The sequence below is a fragment of the Cheilinus undulatus genome, linkage group 10, assembly GCF_018320785.1.
Source record: "Cheilinus undulatus linkage group 10, ASM1832078v1, whole genome shotgun sequence".
In the NCBI taxonomy this organism is placed as follows: Eukaryota; Metazoa; Chordata; class Actinopteri; order Labriformes; family Labridae; genus Cheilinus; species Cheilinus undulatus.
The window spans coordinates 2,551,740-2,567,025 of NC_054874.1; the positions used below are offsets into that span (position 1 = coordinate 2,551,740).

Consider the following 15,286-nt stretch of genomic DNA (forward strand, 5'->3'; position numbering starts at 1 on the left):
TTTGTTTAGGAATAAAAGAAAGTTAAGGAATAATCGCATAGCAAATCAGAATTGCATTATGGGGAAAAAAAGTGCAGTTAGATTATTTTCCAAAATCCTTCAGCCCTAGTTAGGACAAGAAATTTATGTCCAAATACAATTATTATCACAGTTCAAAGATACAGCTTTTTAACATTTAGATCCTTTTTTATAGAACAGTGGATTTCTTTTTGTTCTGATTGGGATCTAAAAATATCAAGTCACTTCCCCCTTCAGTGTGTGCTGTACATCAGTGGTTCTTAGCTGGTCTGGCTGCAGGATCCACCACCTTAGTGTGAATTGGAGACCCAAATTTCCTAAATTAAGAGCATGGGGAAAGAAGCTTTCTTCAAGATATTAAAATCCAACAGGATAAACAAAGTCAAGATCTGAAGAAAACAACCAGAATTTCCTCCTAGTCACCTAAAACAGAGGAGAATTAAATTTATGGAAACACGTCTACTGCGGGCTTCTGTTCTTGGCCACAATTTCTCTTTCAGGCACCAGTTTGCAACTCACTAATAAAAGTTCCACATGCCGTTTTTGGTTCCCGACACACCAGAATCTCAGCTTTATAATCGGAAATAATTTAAATATTTGATACCGTGGAGTAGCAGGAACAGAAAGGTGGAACTCTGACACGCAGAGTGTAACAGCAAGGTTTAGATTACCAGTTATTCATCTGTTAAAAAAAGGGCATTTTTGTGTCTGTAATTTCAGATATGTTACAAGGAAAGGATGCTGCTACCTTTGGTGCAGTGCAAATGTAAATATCCAGTTTACACACATCTTCTATTAGAGGATAGTGGAAGTTGAATTTATTCTTTTTTTTTCTAAACACAGATGTAATGTTTTTATTATGTTTGACACAGTGGGAACAACAGAAATATGATTTTAAAAAACCCAAGTGCTTTAAAATGCATCAGTAATCAATTAAGAACCAAGTCGCAGCCCTCTGAATCGCAACGCAATCGAATCAAATCTTGTGGTGCCTAAAGACTCCCACCTCTAATCCATGTAATGTTGTTTACTCCTAGATGGTCAGATTAAGTGTCCATAGTGTAGAATGTATTGAAAAATGAATGAATAATGTTAAAAATGGTAAAAATGCCTAATATAGCAGAGATTGTTATCTGGACAGTGGAGGCCATCTCTACAAAGATCTAATCTAGCTCAATCACATACTTAACTTCTGCTAGGGAGCTCCATCTTTGGTCATTTTATTATATTTAATTCAATTGCAGAGGTTGGCAATAAATAAACATTAAGTTTGCACCGTTTTAGCATCAAAACCTGAAGATAAACATTTTTTGTATAGGAAAAAAATCTTGTTGAGATTAAAAAATCTTTTTTTCGTGAGTGTCCTGGTCAGGACAGGCAGCAGCACAAAGTTACAGACACAGGGTTTCTGTAGACCCTGCCAAGTCTCAGATGGTCTTAGATTGCACATTTGAAATGTAAGGCAATAAGAAGTCACATTTTTACCAGTGTGAGGTCTTACATTTAAGAAGGCACTTGAACATGTTCTTATTAAGTCTTTGTTTTCTAGCTCAGTAGTTCTCAACATGGGGGTCACGAGACACTTAGAGGGGGTCATGATACACCTTTAAAAGAAAAAGAAGAATAGTTGTGAAATGTTTTTTCCCGCCAAATTTTGTTACTGTTATTTGCCCTTTTTCATCAAGTTTGTACAATTTGGACAATTTTTTTGCCTCATTTTATCCACTTTTGCTACTTTGCACCAATTATGCCAAATTTAAAGCCATTTCATCACTTTTTCCCACCAATTTTGCTAATTCTTACACATTTTTTGGCCACTCTGACCGAATTTTTGTCAAAATTAAACCCTTTCCACCAGTTTTTTTATGCCCGTATTTTCCACGTTCCATCTATTGTTAACTCTGTTGACCCATTATTGCCACTATTAGCCCCTTTTTGCAACTTTTTACACCAATTCGGACACATTTTAACCACAGCAATAATACTCAGGTAGGCTGTGTGTAACCCAGGTCACAAAATGACCAGATTAATATTTTTAAAAAAGAATTAAAAAGTGAAAAAATTGAAAAGAATCAAAACAATTGATAATGTTGTGTTTAAATAATGTATTGTAAATCTGGACAAAGATGTTTTAAATTGTAATCCATTATCTGTGACGCTTTTAATAATCAAATGCCATGACTTTAAAGCGGAAAATGTCAAATCTTGTTTTATTATGTTTCAAATCACGTGCGGCGCTACCAGCCAATGGTAGCACACATGCAGTAGTTTTAAACAGGAAGTGGGCCACAGACCAGGGGGACGCTGAGAGGCAGCACCACCAAACAGAGCCTGCTCAAACTTTGATAAAGAGCTTTAGAAACATCATTAAAACTCCATTGATGAATTAAACCCTCGCTTAAACCTACCGAACAACAACAACTGATCGCAGGAATCCACTAAGGACGCGTAAAATAGATCATAATCACCCATAATCATCATAACCATCATCTTTATCATCATCTCCCCTCACCCAACATGTCCCTACCAGGCTGGTAGGACAAATGAACCCCTTTCCCTTATAACTATTTAAGTTGACTTAAAAAAAAAAAGAAAAAAAAAACAAGGACTTTAAAGTTTTTTTTTTTCCTTTTGTTGATGAACTGAAACCTAACAAAGTGTTTTAAAAAAAATTTAATTTACCCCCTTTGAAAAAAGAGCTTAAAAAAGACTTGGTATTTTTTGTTATTGTGAATATTAAAATTTGTTTGCTTACTTTTGTTCAAATTTTTAATACAAGAATTTTGAGTAACCTTACTTGAATCTCTTGAGTTTGAATATTGATATCAGTTTGTTTCTTTCTCTTTTAGAGTTTAGAGTCTTCTAAGTTCATTTAGCCATATTATTTCTTACGTTGTTTATGAGTGTACTGTAAATTAAGTTTCAAAAAAGTAAACTTGTGCTACATGTGACAGTAAAGTCATGCTCATACGGTACAAAGAAGCCCAAACAGTGCTAAGATAAAGCACCAGTAGAAGCCTGAACTACTGATACAAGGCAGGATAGATCCTTGGTTTCTTGGTTTTGCCAAATTCTGACTCAAATGTTCAAATGTCACACCAGAAATCAAGACTCATCACACATGGCAGCAACCATGGCACATTCAAAATCACATAAATGGCCTTTTCTTTTTTTTTTTAATATTTTATTCTTGGCCTTTTTGCCTTTATTTGATAGGACAGTGGATAGAGTATTTGAACCCGGGTCGCCTATGTATATGGTGTGCGCCTTAACCACTCGACTACCAGTGCGCCATAAATGGCCTTTTCTTACCCACTCTGATGCTCAGTTTTAGTTTTAGGACACTGTCTTTACCATGTATAGTATATGCATGAATTCATTGTTTTTTTGGCCAAATAGATTTTGGGTTATTGAGATGTAAAACAAGTGTACCTAATAAAGTGGCCAGTGAGTGTCTATGCCAGTAATGAATGAAGCCCTAAATGTTCAATAACTACCAGACTGTCTACTCCCTGTCTCTTTCTCTCTCGCTCTGATTGACTCAGCCTCTCTTTGTACTGGTGACACTTGTATTTTTACAATAAAAAGATGTGAATATTTCTCTGTAAGCTAAAATGAGTTTGATAATATCAGCCTATTAACAGAAATCCAGTATCGTGCATCCCTAATGTAGACTCTTTGTCTACCCACTGATATTCATACATCAGTTTTGGATTTGATAACCATCTCGTGTTTAAATATTTTTAAACATAAAAACTGATGACCATTATATTGTATTTTCTTTGTTCCAGGGCTGCGCACTCTGTGCTTTGCGGTTGCAGACGTCAGCGAGTCGTCCTATCAGCAGTGGCAGGAGATCCACCACAGAGCCTGCACCTCCCTGCAGAACAGAGCCCTGAAACTGGAGGAGAGCTACGAATTGATAGAGAAGGTTTGTGGAGTGAGGAATTGACGTGTCTGTGTGGTACTAGTGCATAACGGCGGGAGGAAGAGTTACGTTCCATTAAGTTGTCATTATGCATGAAAGGCCTTCCTTTTGACATGTTAAAACTATGAATAAAAGGATTATACTGGCATGTCTTCCAACCTGGACACAATATTTAAACATGCAGGGGTTATTCCACACAAACCAGCAGCTGTGAAACAGACTGCAAAGGTTTCAGTGTGATTCTATCAACAATCTAAAATTAAAATTATATGTACATTCTTGTTTTCTTAAAGATCTGACCTTAGAAAGTATTTCAGTGCTCAATTCTCCATGAAGAAGACTTCCTTTTCTGGTTTAACACAAGGATCCTTCCCTTAATGAGATGTCCATACCTGTTGGGATTATGTTGTCAGAAACTGAAGCAACAGTTTTGTCCTTTAGAGGAATAAAACACCCATTTTGCAGTCATTTTCAACCATGCATATTGTTGTCTACACATGCAATATTGCAGCCAAATTATCCCTGGACAAATTCTAACACTTTTCATGCTTGGTAGTCATCATATGCATGTGTAAAAATAGAGCTCCTAATTAAAATTACCCAAATTAAGTTGAATAAAATCTTAATATGGTTTTTATAAGCCTCTGTGCAGAGAACGACTTATATTCAAGAGCTCCAGCGTTTCTAATGAGTAAAGCGTAATCACACCTGTGCACGTGAAAAGCTCTAAATGGTATGTTTATGTGAGAGAGATTCAAGGTTTCAGCGGCAGGTAGAATCGGTTTCCTGTGAGGTGGGTCTACGAGGAAGCACTCGTCAAACACAGGAAGCCACACTCGTAAATCAACCACTTGGCATGCTCTTCACGGCTGCCGGTGGCCACCCAAAACAAATGGACGCAATCAATCATGAAATAAACATAAAAGCTGTCAGGGAGGAAAATGTAATGTGCTGTGCTTAATGGGCAGAGTGGAGCTCTGATGCTGCCAGGGTCTGGGGTTCATTGCTCCCGGGGCCACCCGTGTGAAGAAAAGCACGCTGTAAGACCACATGGGGGCACAATGGAGTTGTGGTAGCATTTGAAGAATGAGACACAGCAGCTTGGTGTGGAATAAGACATCTGAGGATCACTAACTGTGTCAGAAATGGGAAAGGCTGCATTTTATGATTTTACTGGGAACTTTTTAATAAAAATGTAGTCATCAGTAGGTTCAGTATTAAATGTTGCTCACTGACTCTTTATCCTTTGGTTGATTATACTTTAAAAGATTTTTGAAATTCTTTTAACACATTTTTGCTGCATAGAGGCGACTATTTCTGAAATTGTCATAGTTGTCTACTAAAGGGTATTTTTATTGATTAATACACCAAGAGATGATTTGCCCAATTTTCCATGGACCAACCCACATCTTCAGCTCTGCAGTTCATCCCACAGATGCATGTTCCTTACAAATATGGCGACAGTACAAGATTTATCACCAAGAAGCATTGTTACAACAAAGAAATAATCTTCCAAACACTAATATCCTTACTTTTTGTGCTATGTTTATATATCTTACATCACAGTTTTAACCTAATTATTCATATTTTTAACCCAAATGCAAATGTTTGTACCAAATTTAACCAGCTAAACACAGAACCTGAGCCAATTCGAACTGCTCTTGATTGCATTCAACATAATACATGTAATTTTAGTATAGTTTACATGCATATCTGCCTTTTCTGCATTTAATGATGGTTGTAAAGATTTTAACTGGAAAAATTACAGCCAACTGTGTACCTGATTTCTTGCAAAGAATCTAACATATACAAATAATCAAAGATAATTAGAGAAATATTTCTATTTTTTTTTTTTTTTTTACATTTTTATGGCAGATAACATCATGTTTACTTCATGTTTACTAATTCTTCTTGTTGAAAATTGACCTGCGGGCCGCATTGAGTGAGGAGAATGGCCTTATTTGACCCCCAGACCTCCAGTTACCAACCACTGCTTTAAATTATGGTAAAAGCAGTAACACCAGACACAGTTGACCAGAACTTTGCTTGCGGCGTGCATGAAAGACCCTCCCTTGCTCGGGGGTTGAAATGTTGATCTAAGTGATTCCTGTATCATAATTCACAGAGAGTGTCTTAAACAACAAGCAGAGGAACAAAGGAACAATTCACATCAAACAGGGGATGAGGATTCATCAGATACAGTCATGTTCGTCCCCAGGCGAAGCTTTTCTATGCTGTGTGCTTCAGACTGATTAGAGGACAGTGCTACAGATGTTCAGGCAGCAGGGTCACAGCTCTGAGAGCTTCTCCTGCTTTTCCTCTGCTCCTGTCTCCCCTCTGCCCCTGGGTCTTGTCAAACCTGCGGACCCGTGATGGCCTCATATGAACAACCAGCCGTGGAACCACCAAGTTCCCTGGGAAAACAACCCAGACAGAGTTTTGTGGGTGTGCTAGAGTAGGAGAGAGGGTGTCTGCAGATGGACACACAAACACACGGGCAGAGTAACTTACCCCAAACCCCCAAAGCCTGTGGTGGTTTCTGTGGGTGATAAACAAGAGCAGCTGATGAGGGGAACAGCACGGCTGAGTGAGTGACACAATCCTGGCACACATGTTTCTCTGACACATGACGGTTTAAAGGCCTTCCTCTGCTGTGATCGCAATCACTGACTTTTGTTTCCCTTCTACCTGTAGAACCTGCAGCTTCTGGGAGCCACAGCCATAGAGGACAAGCTCCAGGATAAAGTCCCCGAGACCATTGAGACTCTGATGAAGGCAGACATCAAGATCTGGATCCTGACAGGGGACAAACAGGAAACGGCTATCAATATTGGTAAGACTCATGGACAGTCGTCAGGCTTTAGAGATTGAGCTCTTAAGTGTGAAGTTGTGTTTTACACTTCCATATTTAATAGAACTGATAGTCAATAGTAGGGTAAAATTGTCCTGCTTCTAAGTCTAAAGTGTTGGAAAGGGCTTTTCCAGCTTTTTCAAAGATCCTGTTGTATGATAGTTTGGAATCATTATCTCAAATATTTTCTCTGAATGCGGGGGAAGAGCGCACATATGCACCATTAGGCACAAAGGGGACAGAAAAAAGAGACAAAACCTCATTGAAGTGAAGTGTACACCCCTGTAATAAAGCCTTCATTATTTTCTTTTATTTCTTTTCTTTTATATCTTATGTTAAACTTGAAGCATCTTATGCTTTAAGTTAACATTTTTATGCAGCTGCTTGACCCCGCTTTTGCTCACCCAGCTGATGTCTGCTCTATATTCTGGTGCAGACAGTGCTGTGAAGTGTGGGGGCCCCACCTCTGACTTATTCCCAATTGATTCCGGGGTGAGGCAGGGGTGTGTCTTAGCCCCTGTGCCCCTCAGGACCTGTATGGACTGGATGATGGGGCAGGTAACAGGGAGAGATCCCTGATCTGGACTTTACTGATGATGCTGTGATCCTTGTGGAGACTATAGATGTCCTCTCTATTAACTTGGTGAGTGTGGAGGCTGAAGCGTTGGGAATGCACGTCTCCTGTTCCAAAACAAAGATTCAACCTGGATGTTGACTGATGGCCAGAAGAGCCAACTGGACTTCTTTGTGATGACTTCTCTTCGGCACATCTTTGGGTATTGTTGGCAAGGCTGTGTGTCGAATGCTGACGTGCTCTGAAGAGCGAGGAAGGGAAGGGTCAGCTGTCTGATAAGGGAACAGCAGCTGCGCTTTTACAGGCATCACTTGTCTGGGCCTGAACCAGCTCACCATACACTAGGTGTCCAGGACCCAGTGGGCTTGTCCAGACACTGGGGGCCACTGCGTGCATCATGAAGGTGTCAGCTAAAAGGATACCTGGAGAGATGGGCACAGGCTTGGATGATGGTCATCGGGAGGCCAGAGCAGTACAGGACCAAGGACGACATGGCGAAGCGCCAAGTCAATCCCTTGGAGAAAGATACAGTACCTCATCATGCGTCAGCATTCACGCATGTAATTTGCTTGCATTGATTACAGAATATTAAGGGCAAAATTTAAAAGGCAAGTTTTGTTATTTGAACATCTTCATACACAGCTCTGCTGATGAATACAGGCAAAAAAAGCTGAAATACTTAAAAAAATGAACCAATGTACCAAGAAAAGAATAGAATAAATGCCTTTGTCATTGTATTGTCAGCACAACAAAATTTAAATGCCACATCTGATAAATAGTGCTACTTTGTAAACAGACGGTCATAGAACATGAGACCCCCTCCAGATCTGACGTCGGTCTGTGAACTAGAGAGTGATTTGTCCTGTTTAGCTGTCGGTGTTTCCTCATAGCTCTGCTGTGCTCAGCACGTTACTGTATAAACTACGGGTAAATGCAAGTTTTCTGAGTAGTTGAAGAAAAAGGAGTTGGAGCCATGGCTAAGGATGATACTTGGTCAAATTTTGCAGGATTTGGATTTGAAAAGCAAAGCTTTCGTTGAATATATTACTAGCAGAGAGTCGGCTAGCACTGCTAGCATCATAAAGAAAGCTTATGTGCATACAACAATAACAGATACTATACTGTATGCATTTTCTTTTCCCTGTCATCAAGTTTTTTTCTCACACTTTGCACAAAACAAACAAGTATTCGATTAAATGTCATGTTTTCTGTGCATGCATATATTTCTGTACCTGACACAAACTCAGACTTCTGCTCCCAACGCAACAGCTGAGCCTTCATAAGATCACAAAGAGGGTTTAAATCAAAATGATCTTCAGGGTTTAAAGGGGGAATCCTTCCATTAGCTATGCAGAATTTATCCTCCATTGGTCAGGCTCCAGTAGACACTGGATCCTGTAGTTCCCAAAATAAAAGTCAGCAGCAAAACCATTACGCCTCTCCTGTCCCCTGCATGTGCCCTCTCCTCTAAACCCAACAGCTGTGGGCGGGCAGAAAGCCTCAAAGCTAGTCTAACTTTCTCATACTTTGTGAAATGTCTTCATTGGCTATGGTTGGAAATGTTCAGACTGAGCAGTACTCTGTTAGAGCTGTAAACTCAACTTCTTTTAATATATGTGCATCATGACACAGCCCTGCTTGTGCACTTGGTCCTAAAGCAAACAGAGAGTCACAGTGAACCTGATCTGTGTTGTGATAAATAGTTCCTCAGCCTCTAACAGGTACTCCAGTCAGTCCTGTGCTCATTCTTCACTCAGCAAGATAAACTACTGACAAGCTGAATGCTATTCTGTCACACATATCTACCAAAAGCATCGGTCACAGAATGCTGGATGATGTATGAGCACACTGCAATGACATGAAATAAATAACATGCATATGTAAACATGGAGGCAGCCAACTGCCCTGGAGGTTTCAGCCCTGCAGATGTTATCAGAAAAGTGACTAAAAGCTTCAGATCTCTTTATTTTACTAATGCTTCTTTCATTTTATATCTTTGACTATAGAGTTGTCTCAATCTAGTCACTAAAAATGACATCTACTAATTCTCCTCCACCACTCCTCCTTAATGTCAAATTTCACCTTAAAATCTCACAGACAGCTCAGTGAGTAGGTCAGAGGTCATCTTGTGCTGAGTGCACCAGTTGGGCTTAGATTAGTTTGATCTTTAAGCTATGACCAGATTGACTTCCAGATTTAACTTTGCTCTGATACAGAACAGTCGAAGCTACACCTGGTGTGGTCATGGTTATTCACATGAATGCATAAAGTCAAAACTTCTAGCTTTGTAAGATGTAACGTTACGCCGTAGGACTAGCTGGTGCACTCAGACCTGCACCTTGTGTTATCAAACATTTACCTTTCTCTTGATCCCTTATTTTTTTTCAATCCATAACACGTTCCCTTATGTGTTAATTTGTTATCTCTCAAGTTCCTTATTTTCTTTCAAAATAAAAGCAGCTCTGCATCCAAACAGGAAGTCAGTTTCCTTAAAGACGACAAGAATTTAGCCAGATTTAGCCTGACTGCAACGCTGGTGCTCATCGTCAAACGTCCAGCCCACATATGACCTTCAGGACCGAAAAACACCCTTGTAGCGTGCCATAATTAACAATGTGTCCAGGACGCCCCATGACCAGGTTCAACAAGGCTAGCATGTCAGAATTTTTTCTTGCGTTGTCATCTAGTTGGACAACATGAATCCTGACGCCTACCAACAGGAGAGCATTTGTTCCTGGTCTTTGCATCCTCATTTATCAAAGTCCCTGCTTTTTCTCACTCCTGGGCACCACTGTGTACATTTCATTTTATTTTCTTCAGGTTATCACATGCATACCTTAACTTCTACCTGAAGGAGAGCCAGTCCATATTGTCCTCTCTCCTCCCCTCTACGACCTTTGAACTTGCACACAGTTGCAAAGAGAGTGGTGACATCAGCATACGATGAGTGGTCAGGATCACACTTGTAGTTTGACCAGGACGTCGGCCAAGACGGGACCAGGAGACGGGAGTTTAGTTGCACAGTCTGCCATGGTGCAATCATAAACAACCAAAAGAACAGCACAGTCTGAGCAGGGAAGATTAATTGTGATTAACTGCAGAAATTATGAGATTAATCCTGATTTTTGTAATCATTTGAGAACCCTTATTTTGAATGTGTCCAGCTTTTAAACAGTTCCCAGACAAACAGATCCGAAAGTACCTCCGTTTGTGGCTCTACCTACCTCTGTGGCCTGACTGAATCAGCCCTTTGTGCCCGCTGTGCCCAGATGTGAGGGAGCTCTGCAGAAACGCACGCTCACTCAAGTACTTTCACAGGTCCACTGACCAAGTCTCTCTGTGTAATCTCTGCTTTCTGACTTTGTTTTTGAAAGATGATCCCCGTTTTCAGGGTAAATGGTGCACCTTGTTGCCATCTAGAAATGACAAAGTCAGCCCGTCACACTTAAATGTTTCACGGTGGCCTGAACCACCCATATTGCTCTCTTGGCACAGAACACTGGGCATAAATGCAGTCGAGCTTACTTCTTCTTCAAATAGGATGGTGGAAATGTAAAGGCTGTCATTCCTGAGGTCCATGTACAGTGAGTACTCTGACACCGTGTGTCTGGCTGCCCAGGGAAACAGCAGTGTTTGCTCTGGGACATGCTCCCAGTGATGTGAGCTGTTTGTTGAAGGGAGTTCAAAGTACGTAATGCTGTAATCAGAGCCAGAATCCAATGAAAGGAAAGTGGCTGCTCTTCAGCTTGTTGAGGCAAACACTGCCCACTTTACTGAAGGTTTATAAAGATGAAAATGTTAGTTTCACCAAGAAGCTGCTTCATTTCCTTAAGCAGAGCAAAATGAAAGCAATAAAAATATCCCAGTATCCTTTCACACATGCAAGAACTCCCATGATGCCTTTCTTTGCATTATTCTAATCCCTATTTCCTCCACCTCTCAGTCAGTGGTATCCACTCTGACTCCCACTATAGCTAATTATCAGGGATGGAAAGTATCTCATTACATTTACTCACATTGCTGTGACTGAGTAGCCTTTTTGGGTGATTGTACTTTTTAAATTACAATCAATTTTAAATATCAGTGATTTTTACTTTAAATTAAGTAAATTTTGAGGGAAGTATTAATGTAACTGAGCAGTAGTTTAGCTTTGTCTATATATAATGTTCAGAAACACACAGAGATGGAAAAATCACTTGAATGATTGCATATGTAATGTATAACATCTCTGCTGCAAAAAATGTTTTGACACAAACTGGCATTTTGACACAAATTTCAGGTTACAGAAATATTGCTCCTTCTGCGATTTGATGATTTGCAGCAGTCCATATTGTGGTTTAATCTAATTTTTGATTAATTGCCCAGCCCTACTACTTAATATCTGTATGTTTAAGTTAGAAATAGACGCTTCTAAACTATCGTTATTCTCTGCATTTTCCTTGATAACTAAGCAGGTAGACTCATGATACCAGTTATGGACTATATCATAATCACAGCATTGGCCAGTATAATCAAAAATGACACATTACTACCCAGTACTACTCAGTGTGTTTGATAAATTCTAAATGCAATACTTTTACTTGAGTAGATTTATAGACCAGTACTCTCTACTTTAGTAAACTTTAATTGATGTAACTGTGGATTTACTTGAGTAGGACAGTCTTGAACTCTCTCCAGCTCTGCCAAACATATCCTCACAATAATTGTTGCTCCCACTGCAACCTTTGAGGCTGCTGTGACTCGAGTGTCCCTCTTACACATTCCTCACGTCCTGTGGGAGCAGTGTTTAGTTCCGCCTGAGACGGAGAAAGAGCAGGAATTCAACTTTCTCTGGTGAAATAAAAAAGAGGCAGTTTGGCTGCAGTCAAATGAGCTTAAGGTAAACACATTAAGCGGAAGGGCTGTGGCAGGAATCGACGAGGGGGGAAGGGAGCGGAGACGATGTGTTGAGAGGGGGAGACTTTTTCCTCACATTGGCAAATTTTTGGACGTTTGCACCTTTGCACTTAAGAAAACAATCTGGCAGACCCAGAGCCCGACCCTGTTTAGTTTTGACTCTTTCATTTCCTCGTGCAGGCCCCCCCTCTGCGTGTGTCCTGTGTTTGCACTATTGTGTCTGACACTTACGGTGCATTTTTGAGCTTCGCTAATATTCTTATCTCAGAAATACCACCCATGTATTCACAAAACATGGGCTTTGTGGTGGCCACCTTAAAGAAACTGAAATTTCTCTCCAGACAGAAGCAAAGTGTTGAAGGCCACAAATATTCATGTGGTTATGCCACAGATGGCACGCAGCCTTTTCATACAGCCAGGCTTTTTAAACTGAGGGCTTCAGTCTGGGTTTGTGAAACATTTCTCTTTTCCCCAATGGGAGGCTCCCTCCACCACCTTGCTGGTGACCCTGAGCATCTGTCCCAGCCAAGAGCCGAGCGGAGCGCTCCCCAGAGGGCCGTGTTGGGTAACTCAGAGTTGTAACTGCCTATTAAAACAGGAAACTGACAAACCCTTGTAAACCAAACTCATTAGTCATGTGGCTGGCTCTGAGCTGTAACATTTTAATTGGTGTCCCTTCAATTCTTTTGGTGCATGCTGTAGTGTCTTTTCTTTGTTTGATTTTACTTTTTTTTATTTGTTTAATCAGTGTTTCGGCCCAAAGCAGAGGCGTTAAGTTAAATAAAGTCTTTAAAAGTAGACTACAGTCTGATGATGTGCTAATCTGTTTTAGTTCTGACATGTCCTGCATACCTTCATGCAGCCTTTTCAAGTGTAATAAATTTGCTCTTTAAGAGATGATATTTCATCTCCTGTTTTTCTCTTTCACTGCAGGACATTCCTGCAAACTGCTGACCAAGAACATGGGCATGCTCGTGATCAATGAGGACACACTGGATGTGAGTATTTTGCTTTCCTAGAAGTTCTCCGAAACCCTTGCACAGATAAAAAAAAAAAAAAAAACCTCACCAGAACATTTAAAGTTCATTCCCGTGACTTTATGAAATGTTTTACAATGCATGTTTTTAGTTCTTGGGTCAGTTGTTAAATTTGCTCAAATGCAACTTCCCTCTCAGTACAAGAATTACAAAAATATATTTATTATTAGTAGTGATGCACGATAAGTATTTTTTTGAACCAAAACGATAACTGATAATTTCCTACTCATGATGGCAGATAACCGATAATAACCAATATATATTTTTTTCAGTTGTTGATTTAACAAAAGAAGTTTATTTAATGTTTATGCACATCTGAGGGTAAGAAAGGGTTACTGTGTAGTGAGCAAAGATATTTGTAACTAATTCTTACTAATATCACTCATGTTTTTCATAAAACAAAGAAGTATTCTGACTTTATAACTGTTATTATTGTTAACTTTTTTTAGTTAAACGTTTGTGTACCAAGACAGAAGGTTTTCCCCCATAAAACCAAATGATAACAGGCTGTTATGCTTAACAAATGGAGATATTTGGGGGTCTGTTTTTTTTTTTTTTTTTGCTGCTTAAGCCAGAATTAAAGCAAGCTGATGTTTTACATAAAGATTAAAAATATGCAGTGAAATAAGTCATATCAGAGATAGATTAAGAATGTAAAGTCCACCGGGGCCTGTGGCTAAACTTCAGTTACGTGGTTCAGACTGAATGAAACCACGTCAAACAGAGCAGGCAGGTATACGTCTATGAAAGTTGCGATGGATCAGGAGACTGTCAGACTGATTTTGTTATTATAACGTTGCGTCTTTTGGCTCTGGCAAACTTTCTGCAGTTTTCAATGCCTGCTTACGATCAGCGCTCTGCCTGGTATTAGCCGTTGACTCGGTCCCAGTGCCCGCGGCTGAGGCTAGTGGCTGCTGCCGCTTCGTTTTAACGTCGTTAGGATGATGACTCTTAAGTGACTTATAAGATCCATCGAGGACTTCTTTCTACTCTTTGGGACCTTTGCAGGGCAAATTCTACACACACGGTCGTGTTATCCTCCCAGTAAATACTGAATAACGCCACCGTGTTGTTAGCATTGTAGCACAAGGGCTGCTTCCTCTTCTTCTCTGGTGCTTAACAGCGGGCCGTGTACTGTGGTGCCACCTGCTGTTTCAGAATGTGTAGTGTCATGAGAAAGAACACAAACGCCTTTATTATCGGTGGATTTTATTGGTTAATATTTTATTTTCGGGATAACAAAAATATGTAAAATATATGCAATATCGGTCGATAATTTATCGGTACCTAATTATTAGATAAAAATGAAATATTGAAAATAAAAATGATTGCTTTTTGCCTAGGCATCCTTTACAGCTTTAGTGTACGGCTGACTATCTGTACAAATGAATAATAAATGTATTTTGTCAAATCAATCAATATTTTAGCTGGATATAGTCTAGTTAAGGTAGTTTTCATTTCTCTCTACTAAGGCTGGCCAGTAATTCTGCAGTTTATTAGCATTAATCAACTTTTTGTTAAAGGGGACATATTATGCAAAATTCACTTTTTCAGGCTTTTCTGACAAAAACGTGCCCCCAGCCTGTCCACAATCCCCCAAGAATCAGAAAAATACATTCCCTCCCCCCTCTCTTTCTCCACATTTCAGAAAATGTGTGCTTAAACAAGCTATTTTCAGATTTTCCCCTGATGATGTCATGTGGGGAGTTAGCCCTCCCCACTTGGAAGAAAGTTACACCCTCCTCTCCTGATCCTCCTCTCAGCTGGCAGCTGAATCCTATCCGTTAAGCCACATCCATTTCCTAAGAGGGGTGGAATCAGGGATGGAGTCAGACAGCTCATTTACATTTAAAGCCACAGAAACAGAAACAGCTCATTCTTAGCAGGGCTGAAACAGAGGAGTTTCAGACGTACAAAAATCCTATACTGGGGTGTTTTTCTCAGCGACAAACGTCACAGGCATGTTCTGGGGACCTCTGAGG

General features: G+C 39.9%; 1 protein-coding gene across 5 annotated transcripts in view; it reads left to right on the top strand.

Moving 5' to 3' along the window:
* The window catches only part of LOC121516250 (phospholipid-transporting ATPase IA), a 215,726-nt gene that overhangs the window by 124,530 nt on the left and 75,910 nt on the right, over positions 1-15,286 (top strand). For all 5 annotated transcript variants that reach the window (XM_041797431.1, XM_041797433.1, XM_041797432.1 and 2 more), the window contains 3 exons: positions 3,810-3,949; positions 6,641-6,779; positions 13,201-13,265. In XM_041797431.1, coding sequence (XP_041653365.1) covers positions 3,810-3,949; positions 6,641-6,779; positions 13,201-13,265 — 344 coding nt within the window. The remainder of the gene's footprint in view (positions 1-3,809; positions 3,950-6,640; positions 6,780-13,200; positions 13,266-15,286) is intronic.